The sequence below is a fragment of the Sparus aurata genome, chromosome 10 (genome assembly GCF_900880675.1).
Source record: "Sparus aurata chromosome 10, fSpaAur1.1, whole genome shotgun sequence".
Classification (NCBI taxonomy): Eukaryota; Metazoa; Chordata; class Actinopteri; order Spariformes; family Sparidae; genus Sparus; species Sparus aurata.
The window spans coordinates 21,552,764-21,573,372 of record NC_044196.1 but is presented as its reverse complement, the minus strand read 5'-3'; the positions used below and the strand labels follow the sequence as shown (position 1 = coordinate 21,573,372).

The 20,609-nt window shown below is 40.6% G+C and overlaps 1 protein-coding gene and 2 non-coding genes across 3 annotated transcripts; 2 read left to right on the top strand and 1 right to left on the bottom strand.

Annotated features, from left to right (window-relative positions):
* Nucleotides 1-2,797: 2,797 nt before the first annotated feature.
* Nucleotides 2,798-2,879, top strand: trnas-uga (transfer RNA serine (anticodon UGA)). The gene has a single exon. It is a non-coding gene; the product is annotated as a tRNA-Ser (tRNA).
* A 269-nt stretch (nt 2,880-3,148) lies between these two features.
* Nucleotides 3,149-3,222, bottom strand: trnat-agu (transfer RNA threonine (anticodon AGU)). Its single transcript has one exon. It is a non-coding gene; the product is annotated as a tRNA-Thr (tRNA).
* Nucleotides 3,223-16,486: 13,264 nt separating this feature from the next.
* On the top strand, nt 16,487-20,381 carry serpine1 (serpin peptidase inhibitor, clade E (nexin, plasminogen activator inhibitor type 1), member 1). Its single transcript, XM_030429817.1, has 9 exons — nt 16,487-16,594; nt 17,417-17,654; nt 17,846-18,070; nt 18,195-18,389; nt 18,487-18,685; nt 18,860-18,960; nt 19,091-19,177; nt 19,946-20,029; nt 20,142-20,381. The coding sequence occupies exons 2-9, from the start codon at nt 17,417-17,419 to the stop codon at nt 20,186-20,188; spliced, it is 1,176 nt and encodes a 391-aa protein (XP_030285677.1). The 5' UTR covers nt 16,487-16,594; the 3' UTR covers nt 20,189-20,381.
* The last annotated feature ends 228 nt before the right edge of the window (nt 20,382-20,609 follow it).

The following is a 20,609-nucleotide window of genomic DNA, read 5'->3' as shown; positions in this document are numbered from 1 at the left end:
GCCTAACCTCCTTCAATTACAGACTTTCTGTACTCCTGAAAAGACAGAGAAGATGACTTAGGTAGAAGTATGCACATACAAATCAGTTGTTAACTGATAAATGAATATTTTTCATACCTTCACCTTCATCTTATGATTTCAAGTTACACCTTGTAAATTGTTAACCATTAATGGAAAAGCTTTGAGACATGCAAACAAATGACTGGGTGACAGATAATTCATTTTGAAGATAATACCAGAGGAATTAAATGACAAACACATTTAAACTGTCCAGTGACATATAAAAACGTGGAGGACGTGTCCTATAGCTAGACAATTATGGATGTTTAAATTCAAATTCGGTTATGTTTGATTTAAAAAAGCCCAGACCATCACTGGTACTCACGTACACACCTGCTTTGCCCATTTGGTGATCCAGATTAGGGACTCAAAAGGGTGCAGCCAGCAATTTCCACAATCGATAACGTATTTATGATTCAGATTTAGTGTAAGATGTCTATAAAGAGCTTCTCTGTGTGCCACACTGCAGGAATGTTCTTTATCTTTCTGTTCTGATCTTTTCTGAAGGCTTGACTTTAATTAAGTTGCATAGGTGTGACGAATGGCAAGAAGTCATTCATTCATTATGTTTGAACAGGCATTAGTGCAAAATGCTTTCGATTGGCGCATGGATTTTGTAGATTACAGTAAACAAACATATATTGCTATGGTAACAGTAGCACATGCTGATGCAGCGGTTGGTAGCACCTTTTTGCTAAATGTTCTCTTTTTAGCAGTTTTCTTTTTTGGCTTTATCACTGAAACACATTTTGCAGAAATGCATTCATCAGCACTGCAGAAGAAAAATGTAGGTTTGGGACTGAGAGCAGTGGACCTTGAGATAAGCACAGCTCATGACATCTTTTGACCATCAAACTTAGCCAGCCAGATCGTCCCTGGGAAGAATCCAGAACGGGATCCATGCTAATCCATCTCGGATCTCAGATGGATTAGCGAGGAAATGAAAACGGACAATGCGACTCAGGCTGGTTAAGCAACAGGAAATCAGAGACCTGTCATTGACCCCAACACAAATGTTAAAAGTGCCCTACATGTAGATGTTCTGTGGTTTTATAGCATGAAGGAATTTACAAACTTCATTTTGTCATGCAACCCTGTGTAGTTAAAATAAATCACCCCGAACTTTAAATCTTGAAGGAAAGCTGTTTTATTACATTTAATAAAATGCAAAGCTAAAAATAAAATTCAGATAATACTGAGCATCATTTTAATGAGTAAACTTACTAAAAACAAACAGTCTTGTTTTTATTTGTGAGAGCAGCATTAAAAAAAAAAAAAGACAGATAACAATAAACTTTAACCTCTGCTGTTCTATGGGTGGCGTCAGTCATAAAAAAGATATCATCAACGTGAGTCAATCATGTGTGTGCATGTGAGGAAGTCCCAGTCTCATCAAGATATGTAGGAAACCCATTCGCAGTCCTTGTGCAAGTGTGGTTATGTAGAGAGAAGGAAGGATCGCTGCAGGTTATGTAATCATTATTTTCCTCATGAAAGAATTACTGTCTTACACATCGGCATCCTATCTGCTCTTAATCAGAATGGTACTTTTTCAGACGAGGCCACCTGATCCACTGATGATCCTGTTGATATAACTGCAATCTGCATATCATTAGATGAATAATATGCTAACAGTAACAGTAAATTGACACTCTTCTTAAGCCTGGAGTATTCTACCCACTAACACTTCCTGTTATGACTCCACTACACTATTATTCCTTTCATACTGTATATACACTGATCAGCCACAACATTAAAACCACTGACAGGTGACGTGAATAACATTGATCATCTCATCACAATGCTGGGAAACATTGGATGCAGGCATTCATGTGAATGCCACTTGACACGAACCACACATCCAAACACTGTTGTGGACCAAGTACACCCCGTCATCACAACAACACTACTCGATGGTGGTGGCGCCCCCAGCAAGACAGACACACTGCAAACACCGGCTCTGGAACAGCCCGAGGAACACAATAGAGGGCCTAAAGTGTTGACCGGGCCTTCAAATTCCCCAGATCCCAATCTGATAGAGCATCTGTAGGACATGCCAGAGCAGGTCCGATCCATGGAGGCCCCACCCCCCAACATACAGGCTCTAAAGGATCCACTGTAAAACGCCCTGGTGCCAGACACCACAGGACATCCTCAGAGGTCCGAAGTCCATGTCTTGACAGGTCAGAGCTGTTTTGGCTACACAAGGGGAACCCTCACAATATAAGGCAGGTGGTCATAATGTTATGCCTACTGGTGTATGTTCTGTGTTTGTATAGCCTAAAGGAGCCCGTAAAAATTACATTTTGCTGTGCAACCCTGTGTTGTATAATGACAAAAAATTACCTTGAATTTTGCTCCTTGTGGGATAGTTGTTTGATTACATCTAAAAGAAATCCCAAACTAAAAACGCTGTTACCTCAGCTGTTCTATGGGTGGTATCTGGATTCGATACAGGTGTCTGAGTTGCCCGTTGATTGGCAGTGGACCAAACCACTGTGAGGCATATGGAGGGGTGAAGCCAATCTTTAGAAACTTGAACACACATCGTTCGGCATTGTTAATTGGCACAAGTGTTTTCACTCAATATATCATATACTTTCAAATTATATGTTTGCACTAATGAATATCATCAAGGCAGAAAAATCTATTTTTCCCTAGAAAACCGAGGTCCAAATGTGGGTCAAGTCACCTGAGTTACCGACAAGATGTAAGCGGATACCCTTATATGAATCAGGCTGCGATGGCCGAGTGGTTAAGGCGTTGGACTTGAAATCCAATGGGATCTTCCCGCGCAGGTTCGAACCCTGCTCGCAGCGTTTTGAGTTTTTTTTTCTTCTTTTTAATGTTTTAATTTGTGATGGTGGATTAGTTAGCGGAGATACTTTCTGAGCAGCCCTGGAAATAAACTGGGAGATTGAGTTTTATATTCATCATTTGAATTTTATATAGTTAAGAAATATCTGTTTTTGCAAATGTCCTCTTTTTGATTGTAAGTACGCTGTCACGTGTCATTGTTAAATACACACCGCTTTATGCTTTCAATAGTTTGATAACAGCAAATTTGCTTGCTTCTGCAAACACAAAAAGGCACCGCTGGGATTCGAACCCAGGATCTCCTGTTTACTAGACAGGCGCTTTAACCAACTAAGCCACGGCGCCATGTTTCCCATGCCACGCTATTACCGTTTATGTACATAGATGAAAAAAAGAGAAAACTGGGTGATCTTCCTGTACACTTCGTTCGATGTTTAAAATTGTTTATATACAATAGAACTTTGCCTGGTAAATCAATCCAAACAAGTTTGAAATGAACAAGTTTGAAATTGACAAAAAGCATTACAATGGATCAAGAAAAGAAAAAAACACATGGACTGAGTTACATCAGCAGTATGAGAAATTGAGAAACCTAAATGTGAAAACCTTCCATGCCCTCATCTGCAGTGTAGTTCCAGTTTTATAAGACATAAAATGTAGCAATCAGTCAGACTCTCCACCCTAAGAAACTGCAATTTTGAGCAATGTCAGCCCAGCAGTAGCTCCATTTATGGTACCCGTACTCCCTCTAGTGGTATGCAAATGTACCCCGAGATGTTTTTGGTCATTGAAATAAGTTAAAGCCATACAGCTTATAATACCAAAAAATACTGCAGGGTTTTGGTTTTAGAATACTTTAACTTTTTGGAACAATGTTTTCATACAGATTTTGAAAAGCTTTGAAAATCTCAAATTTGAAGTAAATGACTAATTATTATTATCATTTTTGTGGCATTATCATTATTGGTGCATGCATGAAGTATAATTCATTTGCACTGCTTCATGTTGTACCATGGAAAATGCAAGTTTAGGGGGTATTTCCTATTTATGCTCATGCAAATGTGTGTTGCCACGTGTGAGTGCGTTCTTTGCAAACTATACATTATTATTATTATTATTATTATTATTATTATTATTATTATTATTATTACTGTGTGGTGTGTAACATAAAGGCTCCAGTAACAGAAAGATAGTTAAAGCATTCCAAGCCTGCACCTAAACCAAAAATCAGAGCATAACTCTTGTGCCTGACACTGCCTGACATAAGACATACACTTAAAGCACACTAAACCATAAAGGTTGAGTCGTGAAATATCAACCTGTTTAGGTCTATATTATACTGTTGGGCTTTTAATCCATTTAATGCTCGTACACATCAAATTGAAAACTCAAATATGCATGCTCATTCACAGATCACTGCTCTGGGTTTAACTAAAGATGGCTAGCAGATTGACTGACTGAGAAAGAGAGGGAACTTGCATGTCACAACTAGCCATGTCGCATGACTTTTCAAAGATCGTATTTTTACAAAGTCAAACATTATAGGATTCAATCACACTTCTAACAATCGTAAGTATTTCACTGGACCTATTTCAAACTTAAAGTAGTGACATTTTTCAGCCACTAGAGAGGGCAACCTCCACTAATGGTCGTGGTGGGCCGGTGCAGGCACTCAAAAAGCCTAATGCTGTCTGAAGTGCTAAGGGGTGCAGAACACTTTTTCGGGACACAACAGTTTGGAATTCATTTACTGGGACAAACATTTCATGCTAAATTTAGTCACATCAACACGTCATCCAAACATTGAAACATTACCGACCCACAGCATAGGAACAGTGTCACAGTAAATTGTTTTTATCCAAATCTTAACTGTCATATAGCTAAAACATGAACCAATACTTAACTTTTGCTTATAGTTGTAGGTGATTGTGGTGATTGTGTTGTCATTGTTGTGGGCAAGTTACGTAAGTGGAGTTAAGTTAAGAGCCTTGAGATGAACGGCAGTCACCCTGAAACTATTCCCTTGTTTGGGTGTTCACTTCAGCCTTCAAAGCAAATCTGAGCCTTTTTTATTTCTCGTCGCTTTTGTCACTTCTTTTCTCCCCAGACTGTCTGATCTCCATCTCGGAGCACAACAGCAGCTGCAGCTCCAGATGACTGTTCCTCATTACAGTGTTACATAAATGGACACGATTAGACAACAGACTAAGCAATTGCAGAAGCCAGTCAGGCTGAGAAAATGCAAGCCGGAGGCCTTGACTGGCCCAAGCTGTCAGGCAGGCCAAAGCTTGCTGTTCAGGCTATAAGAGTGATGTTGTCTTTTTCTTGGATTTCAGGGGCAGTTTGCGTTTTATCATTTAAAGAAAGAACCTAACAAAGCCTAACTTAAATTACAATTTTAACTGAACTTGATCTAGGTGTCTTTGCGTGTCTTTCAAATACAACAAATTGCAAGAGCAAAGACTCACACACTCCTCCCTTAAGTGATTCACCTCTCATAGCACCATGACAAACATGCCCCTTCAACCTCAGTCAGTTTTCGTCTGCCGTATTTCCCATCTTCCTCTGTGCACCGGTGGAGCTTCAATCCGTCACCGCTGTCAGTACAAGTCAAGACTCGACCCTTAGCACATTCTTCCATTTGCTCAATTCGCGGTTTGGCCAGGTCGGCACCGCACACTTCCCGTAAGTGTGAAAACGTAAAAAGAGAGCTGTATGACGGCAACAGAGAGAGCAAACAGAGTTCTTTTAATAAATGGAGCAATTATTCTGTTTACATATCCTGCTGGTTGTAGGGTATGTGTTAACCCTGCTCAGCCCATACTAGTGTTACTCAACCTGTGCATGCTTGCTTTCCCTGGCGTGACATGGAAAAACTGTGTATAGTGAATGTCAGAGAGTTCCATTCATTTATAGAATCCGAGTCATTTTCCCTATGCAGTGCTATTATTCCAGAGAAAACACCGCTGGCTCTCTCACAATCACCTGCCCCCTTCTCGGTTCATATGAGCAACACACAGCAGAAAAAGAAAATGAGTCAGATGTGAAAAAATATTTAAGGTTCTAGAACCAAGTCCCAGATGTGCTGCAGTTACAGACCATTGCCTCTTACATACAACACAAGTAAGAAGCAGCAGGGAGAAGGAGGGAGTCCCTGAGGCCTCCAGAAAGTTTTTTTTTCTTAAATGAGTCATTACATTTGGTAAGAAAACATGAATCATCATAATGCTTATACGAATTATATAACTGAGTACTATTCACATTGTAAGCTGTCTGTATAACTGTTATATTGGATAGAAGTTGTGACCAACACACATTTATTTTAGTAACAGAATTAAACTTTATAATACATAACCAGCCAATAAAATCAAAATTGTTACTAAAAATTATGGCTAAGATTGGGGAGAGACAGTTCTCAAAACTAGGGAGTCAAACGCACAGAGAATCTCCCAAGTCATCAGCATCAGGCGGCGCTCCAGTATAATAATAGGTTTAGCTTCCAGTTAACAGTACTTCTCCGTGAATATTACCACAAGAACCGGCTCGAAACAAAATCCTCAACCACTGCCCATTAGAGAGGGAATATACTACCCTCAGCCTTTCTGCCCAGCAAACTGTTAACGTTGCAACTTTTTAAAAGTCTTTTCATTTTGACAGTGAAACAAGTCATTGCAGAGGTTGCAAAATGTTTCCCAGGAGTTTCTTGCAAAGGCATCAACCTTTTCCACCCATCTATTTTCTTCCTCCACCATTTCCCCCTAAGGAGCACAGCAGTATTCATGTAATGGAAAAGACAAAATTCAGGTCCAAATGTGGATTCAAAATACAACTGGATATAATGTGTCAAGACTCTAATGCATCCTGTATTGTTTTTGGCAAATATTCTCCAGTGAATCCACTTCAAACCTCCATGAATTCTTGGATAAACCCTTGTAAAATGGCCCTACAATGTCCTTATTGACTGGTTTTAGCCCAGTGCGTTGAAGGGCACCAGACTTTAGACTGCCCTCTTGTATCTATTTGTTTTGTCTTCTTGCGCAGACACAAATTTGTGTTTTTTGTTTTTTTTCCCAAGACAGTCTTATCAAGGTTGTCAGAGACACATTCACAAACAATGACTCATGGGCCCATTCAGGTGGGGAAAATGGTCAAAACAAACAGTGAGTCACTCTACTTTTCCAAACAGGCAGGAAGTGGTAAGGTGGAGGTAAGTCTGAACTTGATATGCACATAAAAGCTGTAACAACTAAGAACCATCATTTCTCCCACAAACAAGCACTTGGCCATATTGGCGTGAAAAACTGCATATATGTGTATATTGTTTTTGTATTTTCTTAAGATTGTTGGCAGAAGTCGACAGTTTGACAGGCCTTGTTACTATGTGTTTTGGACACTGCACGAGGGGGATCAATGGAAATCCCTGTGTCCACTTTTGTGGCACCAGAGAACTTCGAGTAATTGCACATTAGATTTAAGCATGTCAGGCATAGATTGCACCATGAAAATTGCATGTAAAGGATATAATGATTGTCAGACAAAGGCTTGCTTCCTGTTGCCAGTAGGTGAGGCAATGACTAATTTTCCTTGTTGGCCTGTAGAAGTATTTTGGGTAGGACTATAATCTAACATAGGAAAGTTTACACAGAAGTTCTAACAGCTTACTATGTCATTGCTCATTGCTACTCGATCAGTGTCCAGTGAGAACTCCGAATCTTCACCATATACCATTATCAAGGCCTTAATGATTTGACAGGTGGATTTGGTCAACCTGTTAGTAGGAGTATACATATCAGTGCAGATTCAACCATGTATAGTGAAATTACATCAACTTCCTGTTTTAGGGGGAATCACTGACCGTCAAGGCAAGGCCCTTCAACGAAAACCCACAACCGCCACAAAATAGCATCATTGAGGTCTTGAGTGTGTTTGGTTGCAGATAGCATCATGTAAAGTGGAGTTACAACAGCTTCCTGTTTAATGGTGAATCACTGACCTTCACTGTGCTGGCCAGGCGGGTCAGATTTGGGGCGGATTCCAACACGTACAGCATAGTTAGAGTGTTCAGGCCCAGACTCCAACCAAATTTGTGCAATTTGGGGCAGATCTGACTGTGCACGGTGAATTTGCAGCAACTTCCTGTGGATTCCTGGCTAAACGTAGATATTTCCCACCCCACAACAGCCATGGCCTTCAATGAAAACTCAAACTTTTAAAAACTTTTAATCACAAACTTGTCAAGATTCCCCTGACATAGAAGTTGATGATGGCCAGCTTCTTGTTGGGTTTAGGTCACAGTAACAAGAGACTATTTTGTAGGTCTAGAACTTCCATGAGCGGTGCTTGGGCCCTAAGGATGATGATGATGATGATGGTAATGATGATAGGAGTCAAGCAGGACCAGAGCAGCAGGGCCAACCACGACCCATGGAACCTGCGAAATGAGAAAGCAAGGAGACTCCAAGGAAGACCAAATTAGTAACATGCATTAGTGAGACATGAATGTGTACAGATAGAGAGGAAGAAAGTGAAGCTTGGTGCATCATGGGGAGTCTCCAGGCAGTCTAAGCCTATGTCAGCATAGAAGACACAGTCCAGAGTTCATGAAAGGTCCCTGAAAATGTTTGTGCGGTCTGAAATAGATCAAATCTACAGGAATTATATCAATGAAACTTTTAAAAGCGTAGTGTGCTTTTAAATGTGCATAGTGCTAGTACTTGTGGAGCAGGCAAGATCCAGGGCAAGTCTAGTCTGGTGCCATGAGGCCAAGTATCCAGTGTGTTTTATCTGTCAAATAGTTGCAGCGCTTATCTGGATTTATGTTTGTTTCAGTGTTGGAAAACAGATGTGCAAAGTTTTCCAGAGACTTTATGTGCCAGAGACTTTGTCTTTCTTATGGTGGGTCAGCAGAAGCTGGTCAAGTTATGTAACTGTGCACGTCTAGGTGTTTCGCCCATGCATGTGTATCCATGAATGCAGTGTACCGATTGTCTGTCTGTACATTTGGTCTGGTTTCCATAGCCCCACCCACTTAGTCACTAAAACTACATGCAGGTAAAAACAGGCCAAACAGTGGAGCTTTCCACTCATTCACTTTGTACTCCTCCTTTATAGTTTATCATGACAGATGCCGTACACATGGCCATAGCCAGGATTTATTACTGGGAATTTTTTGAGGTATATGGTGTAAATGTATGTTTTTGAGCTTAGAGTTAAAATCACTTAAGAAATAACGAGTGCCAACACATAAAGGAAAACTGAACCAGAAATTGAACTAGAATAGGAGCACAAATGTAATGAAGAAGAAAGAAACAGGACGTTTTTGAAAGTACTGCATGTACCACAGATTTCAGGTTGTTGTTAACAACATTTGTTAAGAAGATGCAAACGGCTATTATGTATTAAAATTAAGTCCATACCAATAAAATGCCCTTTAAAATACGAAGATACTGTTTATGTAATTTGTAATTGCAATAAAAAGTAGAGGTATTTCATAGTGATCAATTTAGTCACTGTAACATTTCGGTAAAAAACACAGCTCTCTATCTGTGCCTCATTTCCTGTCTGCATAGATTCTTAAGCTCTTCCTTGTTGCTGCCCAGCAGCCTTTCTGAGTGCAAAGCACATCTGCAAGTGGTTCTTAGTTGTTGGCCCAAATGACTTAAGCTCCTGTTACTCAGTTGGCGTTCTGGACAACATCCCCTAGTGATAGTCTGTCTGCACTTCGGCCGATATCCCCCAGAGGGTTTCCACCTTCACTGCCGGTGTCCTGCCAAGCCTCCATCTTTTCAAGCATGAAGATGGGTACGGTTGCTATGCTTTAGATACCAGTTATAGTGATATTGGACACTATTAAATATTGGAATAATGACAGCAGTAACAATGTCCCTGACACAATTGAAGGTGTATGGTAGATGTGCATGGTATGGGCAAAAAGCACAATTTGCCATTTGGATCATCTGACACAGATTGCAGTCACAACAACATGGAATGGTGGCATAAAATACAACAGAAAAGACTTGTTTCACTGAAAAAGTGTGTTAAATTATGTCCGTTGGTGGAGCTGCTGTTTCTGCGGATGCTGCTGTTGCTGATGATAGGACAGTTGAATGTGTCATTCGGATTGGGGATAGTGCGGGGTCTGCTGCCACTCGCAATGGAGATGCAGGAAGTATCATTCAGATTGGCTCCACATCAATGGATCATGGAATAGAACAGCACCACCGTGAAGGGTACGGGGCTATAAGCCAGCTATTCGGTGGTGGTTGTGATGTAGATAGGGGACTAGAACAGATAGGGGGGCGGAATCTACGGGCGGGTCCAATTCATCCTCTACAGAGTGCCACAGGAAATCATGCCTGTCTGTGGCCATCAACCTATTCAACTCCTCGCTGTGTCAGAAATTCTGAGTCAGTAGGAGAACTCTGGACACCCAGTTGTTATGATAAGTAGGCAGGTTTTAATATTTACTGATCTTGTAGAAAGAATGCTGGTTTTGAATGTTTTTAGTCCCGCTTGTAAAGGGAAACCCATACCAGTGGGGTAAAAGACTTTGACACAACACCAGATCACTCTGGCCCATCACTTCACTCTTGTTTTATCTCGGTTTCTAGCAGTCTCTTCACCTTCTTAGCTATCTCCATCAGAGGGGTTCTTCTTTTCTTTTTTTTCTTTTTTTTTTGCCGTGTAGAGTTTCTGCTGTTATTCTTGTATATCCTGCTCCAGTCTACTGTTACTGTTACCTGGGGATAGTGACCTGGCAAAATGATGCCTCTCCCCTTTTTTGGTTAGGTGATGGCAGACAAACTTAGTTTGTTTTTGCAGGCAAACTCTATCCCAGTGGGCAGACTGAATAGCAATTAAAGCAAGGTTTATAGGTAGGGGTGTAGGGCTGTTTAAGTACTGGAGAGCACATGTGTGTTTGGATACTGTAAGTTGAGTTGGGGTTAAAGTTAGTTTTGGTTTGAATTGATATCAACTGCTTTCATTGGAAAATCTTGCCACATCAAGGGCTGTTGACGTTTACTCAGCAGCATGAATAATGCCACACTGGGCTCAGGTCATGGTCTTGGTCTTGGTCATGGAAATTGTCTGTTTCTTATCAGGAATGAGTGTTCTTTAGTGTAAGATGACACATTTAGCAGTTGCAGCAGCAGCAGCTTTCCCCTTACTGTCTCGTGAGTTGTCATCAACAACACAGCCCCAACTTTTACTTCCTGTCCTCCCTTATGACCACTTTCCATGATGACTGTGTTCCTCTGGAGAAATGTGTATATAAGTTTGGTGGTAGCTGAACACCAGTTGCAGATGAAGATCTTGAAGTAAATGTAATGCAATGTAGGATATTACGAATATGATGTGTGTCTATACCCCCTGAAGTAACCCACAGATTTACAAGCAAACATACAAAGTTCTTAATAAGAAATACATTTTAAAAGTGAACAGTCTTTCTTAAGGCCTTAAAGGTCACACTGATAACATTTTTATGTCGACAAATCATTTCAAAATAAATAATGGGCTACATCTACAGACTTTGTTAAAAGGTTCAGAATTAGGGTATCTCTTTACCTTATAAACATTATTTGGATTCAGGGGCAAGTATGATTGTTTTGTTTATGTCTATGTGTGAATTCTGATGGCAGGTTCCAGCTTCTACCCAGGTTTGTCAGCCAATAGACAAATGCCAGTGGTATCACATAGTATCAGCGTTTCGTCAGCGATCACCGTTCTTGGCAGTTGGGGGGGAAAAGATAAGAATTCCTGAGTTCTACAGTGTACACCTAGCATACTGTTCTGCCTCAATGTTAGCTGGTGCTCCTGCAGCCCAAAAAAACTTTCCTCATAGACTACCATTAATAAAAGAGACATCCCTAAAACCATTGACAGGACGCAAAGACTGCAAACAAGATGAAATATATCTCTTTCTATTATGAATTTTTGATCCATGGAAGTTCTGAGTTTGGGTGTATGCACTGCTGGAGAAACTCCCATTGGTTTGAATGGGTTGAAATCTATGTTTGCAACGTGAATACAATAGAAAGGAGAGATTGAATGCCACATCCAGTGGCTGACTGTTATCAATAACACCTTTAAATCTAATTTATTAATTTGTTTTCTCATTAACAAGTTATTAAACAATGTTAATAGGCGATGCCTTTGCCTTTCTTGAAGATCCTGTGAGCTACTAAGCAATTATGTTGAAATAAATAGGCATAGGTAAAACAAGGAAAGCAGCCAATTAAATCTGTCAGAACATGCACTAGTGATGCGATGATGGCCTGGAGCTCCCTTGACATTAAGAATAAATACCACATTGCTACAATTCTATGAAATTGCTTTAAAAATGTCTTTCCAAACAGACCATTGTTCAAAAACAATGCTCAAAACAAATAAGATCACCTTTATCTATGTCTGTTGGAGAGTCAGGAAGTATGACTATCTGTGACCCCTTGATTCACTTCCTCTTTTCATTCCCATAAACCATCTGCTGTTGTCCGATGTGACGCGACAAAACCTGCCTGTGATGCCTTTGGGGTCTGACCAATATTCCAGTAATCAAGTCTCACGGCAGAGTTGAAAATGACCTTTTCTGTCCACCTGCCACTGTGGCTGTCAGATCACTGAATCTAACTACTAACTCATTTTTTACATCAATATCTACAACAGTCAAGAAATAGGCTATGTTATTAAATTGGGTCAATATTTAAACGCTTGAGCAAACTGCTGACATGCCCTTTTCCTGTCTCTCTCATGCAGACACACACACGCACGCATGCACACACAAACACTCAAAGTCTGGAAGTTCTCCAACAGGGGCGTCTTGCAGCTGTATCCTACAGGGCCGATTCATCTGTACCTAAACCTAGAATGAGCCACTTGATTATCATTGTATTGTTTTGAGATTATGTGTGCCCATGAGGAGTGAGGAGCCATCACACCCATATATAGTCAGGCATCAAGGATCAGCAGGTTATAACTTAGCATGGTGTGATATACACAACATATAGAGCACTGTTTATGTATTGGCAGGTGTGTATTAAAAGGGAGAAAAATTACAACAAAAATGGCACACACATGTACACACACACACTTGTCAGATTGCATACACTGTTTTGAAATGAACAAACATATATATATATATTTTTTTTTAAGAATTGATCTATTCATTGAGAGTTCAGTGAGAGAAATGCTCTTTTTTTCAGGAATGCGAAACAATGAACAAAATTGAATTAATCGAATCTTTCCCTGCCAGAGTTTATATTGGTCTAATGCAAATGGTAGACTATCAATAATGAGTTTGAATGAGTTGTTTGGCTACGCACGTACGTGAGCTAAAAAAAAATAAAAATCACAAGGTGGTATCCAACTACAAATATCTGTACATGACAGCAATTCTTGAAAATATGAAGTTGACCTTATTTGCCTTTTTTTTCTGCTTCTTAATTTCTTTCTTTCTTTTTTATTTATTCATATATTTCGAAAAATAAAGCTGGACTTAGAAACCATGTCAACCACTCAACTCACTGAGTCTATTCAGCAGACAATACCTGCCGTCTGGGGAGTGGGTGGCCGTAAATAGCTTAATATGCTTCATTTATAACATTAGTGTCTGTCCTACCTGAGACAAATACAGTCAGATATCATGACAAAAACCACTTGTATTCCCCTGCCATTTCATCATATGTTCCCTGAAATTAGAAAAAGCTGCAAAAGACAGGACTGTTTGTCATGTGGTCTGATAGAGCAACCTGTAGTTTCCGTGTTTTTAACCAACCTAATAGTTAGCAATTTGATGTTTTCAGTGTGTGTGTGTGAGTGTGTGTGTGTGTGTATGATGTTGTTTGTTTTCTTGGCAACAGTTGATTCCCATGTTCCTGAAGCCCCCGCAGAGAACTGGGTGGGCGGTACAGGCCAGATTTCCATTGACAGTCTCATGTGGAATGTACCAAATCCTCAGGGGGCTGTGGGGGGATACACCTCGACACAGCAGAAAGGTTTGCCTTGATGCATCTGTTTATTTAAGGCAACATTGTGGAAAAAGAGCAGCAGGATGATGTGATGAGCCTCTGTAAATAACTCATGAGGTCACCGACCCGGCAGTCACGGCTGTTGTTCTGTGGTTCTGTTTGTTCACGCACCCACATCTCTAAGTAATTAGTGGTAAACACGACTTCTTAAGCTTGATGATAAAATGTTGTAATATGTCATTTAACAATGCAATTAAAGTGCAACTAGACAGCCACCAAGACACAGAGCTAAAACCATCAGAATTTAAGGGAAAATGCAAGTACAAAGTACAAGACAGTGTAAACGGGCCTGTAAATATGCCACCAGAGACACATTTGTCTTGACATGAAGGGAGATAAAAGGCAGAGGACAATGAGATCAGGGCAGTCTAGATCCTATATCTTGTCATCTCTGTTTATAGCCATGGTCTGACCCTCTTTTTTCCTCACTGCAGCTTTTGACACGGCAGATTATGTCATTTAAATAGACTGTCTCAAAACCTAGGTTGGCATCACTTATATGTTCTTTTCATTGCTACGCAGACCTCACACAGATCCCTTGAAACAACATGTCCTCACTACCCAGCTCTTCAAATACGGCAGCAGAGTCACGGAGGGAAAGTCAACTGTATGATCCATCCAACTACCCCAACCACCCTCCAGCTCAGACAGTAGGACTGTTGTATGAAGGCTGTGAGAAGCAGAACATATATAGTAGTGGCAATAGACAAGGAGGCACTGTCAGGTCCCGGTCAGACGCTCCACCTGACAGTGACACAGCTCAAAGGGCACGGGCTGTTCCCGAAGACCCCCTGACATACATACATATAACCTCTGTGGTAATCAAAACACTTTTATGCTGTATTTTCAATGAATACTAAAAAGTGTACATTTTTATATATTTATATATGTTTCCAGAACGATCAGCCAAGGAAAAGAAGAGCAACCAATGGTGACTCTTGGAAATCGAGATAAGAACAATCTGTGGATACAAACAAAAACATGAGGAAATGTCTTCGTATGTCGCTGCCTGCATGACCTTCTGAATATGTTGTTTTTGCTTTGTCTGTCAAAGCACTTTGTAAGTCCCTGTTTTATCTATCGTTCCAGGCAGACTTGGGAAAAAAGTGTGTTAATTTCCCCTCTCTGTCAGTACCACATGCTTGGTGAGTAGTGGGATAAGGAATGCTCAAAGGCATGACCAAATTTGGTGATTTGATGTATCAGTGAGAGTCATTAGACTGACTGTATGAAAGCTATTGTTAATGCTTGAATCATTGTGTTCATGTTAAGACCGCCTGCTGTTCCGAGAGGTCAAAAAATAACCAAGAAAATATCATTAAAATTCAAAACAGATGATGCTCCTGGTAGCATCCCAGCGCGTAAGCTTACATTTTCAGTTTGAGGGGGGCGCCAGCAGAGCGCACATATGGTGCTGAGTGGATCTCCTGGGAAAGAGGCGGTGGGATTCAGTGGTTTCTTGTGTAAAAGAGGGAAATGTTGGCCCTGATAGTGACGCTGAACTCAGGAATCATTCACTGAAGAATGTGGCTGACTCAAAGTGCTTGTCGAGTAGGTATTTTGGCCAATTTGTGGCATCTGGAGATTATGAATGTCCACTGCAGATATTTTTGGCAGGTGCCAATGCTATAGCAGCCCAGAATGTTCTGCCCCGAAAAACATACATATAAAAACCTAAATAATATGATATGTACGTACAATCAATACAGAAAGATCACTCTATGACATGATGCTTGTTGCTTCACGTGGTGTTGCTGTACCCCAGTTGTACCAGTGCCCACTGTGGACTGGTTTTCTCACTAGCTGAGCACAGCTACAGATACGTCCTAAGTATGTACATATAATCTTTATTATTGTTATGCAAAATAAGATTTTTTTTCATCTTTGCATTGATAAATGAGAGAGCGTACATAAATCTGTATTTCTTAAAATATGATGATGGTCTTCTTGTAGTTGCTAATGAGTTGGAACAGTCAATCCCTTATTCTACGACAGGTTTGTTGTCCTAATTTGGTTGCTTATAAAGTGGCAGGACTTTTGTACATTTTCACTTCAAGTATAAGCTATTTTTTTTTTTTTCATTTTACTGTCACTACTCATACATTGTTGTATTGTATCTGGCCTGTACTTAAAAAAAAAAAAAAATCTTTCTCTGGCTCGAAAGAAAACACTGTAGTAAATTTTTAACCAATTATCATGAGTTTGTCTAATGTCAAGATCACAAAATACTTAGGGCAGAACTTTCCTTCCTGCACATGCCAGAGTGATGAGTCTGTGTGTGTGTGTGTGTCTGTGTGATTGAATGAGACAGTGAAAACACGAGCCGTTAACTGACTTTCCATGTGCTCTGTCATGCTTTTGGGCAAAGAGGCGGAGAAGAGGAGTGAGTGATTGTGGATGTGTGTTCGAGAAAAGGAAGCCCGTCCAGACAGTGTCAGATGACATCATCGTCTCAAATGACTTGTGTGTGTGTGCGCGTGTGTGTGAGAGAGAGAGAGAGAGAGTGTGTGTGGGTGGGGGGGTGGGACTTTTAGACCATGCAGCTACAGACTATAAAAAGAAGGAAACTCATTTAAGTCCTTCAGACTCCCTTCAGACTCAACAAGCAGAAAAACGCGGCAGTAGCAGCAAAGGAGACTGAAGCTGAACTGAGACCTATATTGCACCTAGATCTGACACATTTCTGCCAAAAGGTAAGAACATCATTTGGACTTCTTAAAATCTTTAGAAACTAGAATTGTAAATATAATCATGTAAAAATACAAGCAGATTGTTTTAGTATTAGGGAGCAATACCATCATCACATAAAACCACAGGGAGTGGAGTCAGTGTCACATAATGTCATTAATGTGATTAATTTGTTATAGTAAAGTACCGTTACAGTAATGTGATTTGTCAGAAACATAACACAAAGATTACCAGTGTTAACCAAACACGCATATAACAGTTGTCAAACATTAATAGCCATAAGATTTTCGTATTTTGGATTAGTGTGTCAAATAGGAACAGAGTTAGCCTTGCTGTAGCCAGGATTTAAGAAACATTCTAGTTATATTTCCCTGGATTGCTCAAAAAGTTCAGATTTCCCCTAAAAGTTACTCAAGGCATGACCTCGGTGCAGTTCACGTTCAGAATACTGATGTGTTATCATTTCCAGTATCATTGAATCCTTGAGCATTTTTTGATTGTTTACTTGTTTACTAGTTTTCTGAAAGCTAAAAAAAAAAAAAGAAAAAGAAAAAAAAACCCTTGCCTTCTTTCATTTCACAACATTTGATTGAAAACATCTGAAAGCTGTTAATTAGAGACAGACACATTGCACAACATCAAGAACATATTTGGCAACCTGTTTTTTTCCTGATAGGGTTCATCCAACATATTTTGCTCTGCTTTGGGATACGGTTTTTACATTTAGGTGTTACATTTCAAGTGTACCTGTTGCACACTGAATCGGAATGTAACCCAGCTGCCATGAGACTTACACCCGTTTACCCCTATTCTCTCTCTTTCCCAAGATGCTTTGCGTGTATGCTTTCCTGTTCCTTATCCTGAACGGCGTGGGACTGGGCTCTCTGCAGGACAAACTAAATGACTTCGGCCTGAAGGTCTTCACACAGCTGGCCCAGAGCTCCGAGGACAAGAATGTGGCCTTGTCCCCATATGGCGTGTCCACCGTCCTGGCCATGGCTCAGCTCGGTGCTGCTGGGAGCACCCGCAGGGCCTTGACAACAGCCATGGGCTTTTCTCTGCAAGGTGAGTGATACATGGATTCAAAAGAAGACGAGACAAATAACTTTTTGATCTTGTTTGCATTGTGCCATAAATCATGAGAGTACAGAGCTGTGACGCAATATATTTGTGGATTTCGCTAGACTGGAGCATGGGAGGAAAGTATATTGATGTATTGTTGGTGTAACCACACAATCCTCTCACCTGTACTGCAGAGCGAGGGATGTCTCGGCAGCAGCGTCTCCTCCATCGGGACATGTCCAGTGAGGAGGGTGTGGAGACAGCCAGCGGGGTTATGGTCGAGCGGAAGATGAGTCTGGAGAAGGGTTTCCGCCGGGCCCTGGCCAAGGCCTTCCAGACCCACCCTCACCAGGTGGACTTCACCAATCCAGACCAGGCAGTCGGCATCATCAACTCGTGGGTCTCGGACCACACTGCAGGTACCCACACCGACACCTCTTACCACCTGGATTCTCCAAAGAGCTTCTCTTCCAACACCATCAACTTTTGCTCTGCTTCTATCTCTTAAATCCTTTGTGACCTCTGTTGTGTCTTCTTCAACAGCTGCCATCCCTGAGTTCTTGGTACGTGGATCTCTGACAGATGAGACCCGCCTGGTCCTGCTCAACGCTCTCCATTTTCAGGCCCTCTGGAAAGTTCCCTTTGACCCCAAAATGACACAGGAGAGGATGTTCCACTGTGCCAACGGGAGCTCTGTGCCCGTGCACATGATGAGACTCACCAACCGCTTCCACTATGGTAACTTTCAACGCACTGACCCAATGCATATATTTTGTTATATACCAGGTAATATGCGAGTTACTGACAAAAAAACATACATCTCCTTAATCCTCAGGCGAGTTTGTGACAGCTGAGGGTATCGACTACGATGTCATTGAGGTCCCATATGAGGGCGACTCACTGAGCATGCTCCTTGTGTCACCCATCGAGCCTGAAGTTCCTTTGAGCAAACTCAGCGCAGAACTAAGCAGCCAGAGAATTCATCAGTGGAGAGCCGAGCTGAGGAACGTCAAGAGACAGCTGGCCATGCCCAGGTGAGAAAGAAAGGCTCGGACAGTAGCTGTTATCAGCTGATACTGGCCTATGACAGCTATATCAGAATAAATGTGTTGTTCCTAGATCAAGTGTAGTTTTAAGTATGTTTGTGTCATATTGATTTAAACATGGCTACTAGTATGAAAATTGAGGATTTGTGTATGTTTTTGCAGGTTTACTCTGAACTCCGAGGTGAATTTAAAAACTACTCTGCTTAACATGGGTCTGGGAGACATGTTCAATCTGGCTACTGCTGACTTCACACGCATCACCAGTAAGTTATCCTTATATAAGACAAGAGCTAGTTAGAGCCTCCCTGGGGAGGAAAATTTATACCAACTATACCAAGTTTAGTGCACTGAGATGACCTATGTAACTAATTTGTGCATGTTCCTGCCCTCCAGCTGATGAGAGGCTGTGCGTGTCGAAGGTTCTGCAGAGAGTGAAGATCGAGGTGAATGAGCGAGGAACCAAGGGAGCAGCAGCAACAGGTAGGCTCAGTACTGAGTCACACACACAAAAAGGCAACTCATGGCTGTCAGTGGAAAGTTTAGAGGACATTCTCGCTTTAAACAATAAACTAATTCTCTTATTAATGGAATGTCCCATTTTCTTATTCTTATTGTTTTGGTCTTGAGTATCTTATCTGTAGAAAAAACAACATTGCACTTACCAAGTGATTTACCGACTCACAAAATGATGGCTAGAACCAAACACACAAAAAGAAAGAACAACATTTTAATAAACTGGAATTATCCTTTAAGCAAAGCTGTAGTCAAAGCCAGAAACTCCTGATAGAATACATTTTTGAAAAGTCAAAATTAACAAATATATATATATATACATATATATATATATTGGTAGATGGATAAAGGGACTTCAAGCTACAATTAATCATACAAGCTTGTGCTGTAAAGCCATTATAACTGAATCTGTATCATGTACTGATGTTAAAGGTTCTTGGTTAATTCAATTAATTAGTCATTTTACAAGCTGGGTTGCAAAATGAAATTTAGTTGAAGTGCATTTATGCTACATAGGACAATCAATATGAAACAAAACAAAGCAAGTGTTCAGAGGAGTGGAGGCAGTGATAATTACTACATTGGTAACCCCGTGTTGTAAAGAATATGTAGACTTTTATTATTTTAGATAATACTTATATGGCACATGAGGTAGTTTGTGTTTAAATCAAATTACAGTTAAGCCCACAACTACATTTTGCACTGACCTGCTTACCAATTTCTCCCCTCTTTTAGCTGCTGTGATGTTTTCTCGCATGGCGGTGGAGGAGATAACCCTGGACCGACCCTTCCTCTTCCTCATCCAGCACAAAGGCACAGGTAACGCTCTTGTTTCATTCAATTTGAAATCCCATTTTTTCCAATGGCATTAACTGGAGCGCTACAGGTAGAGTGGTTTGGCGTGTCTAATGTTTCCCTTTTCTGTGTTCAGGTACTGTTCTGTTCATGGGTCAGTTCAACCAGCCTCAACAACATTAAGCCACGCTGAAGACATGCCCTCATTCCACTGTGTCTGACTACTGCTGCTCATATGGCACATGATGACCATTCACCAAACGTACAAAGTGCATATGATTTCTTCTGATTCTACAGACTTGAGTCACTAAACAGTTTATTTATATGATTGATACAACAAGAGAGATGAACCCATTAAAGACATTGGAATCATGATTGACTGAGATATCCTATAATAGTATTCTGCGTGGTCATGTCTATGCTGTTGATTTATTTCACTGAATATTCGTGGTTGACAAGACAGAAAGAAATATGAAGGAAAGTAACTAAGTTGCGTACTGTTGTCTGACACGAGCACCAATGCACTTCACAAAGAGAGATGTTTCTACAGGCTGCATATGTTTAAAAAATGTATTTTGTATCTATTTTTACAATCGTAATGTTT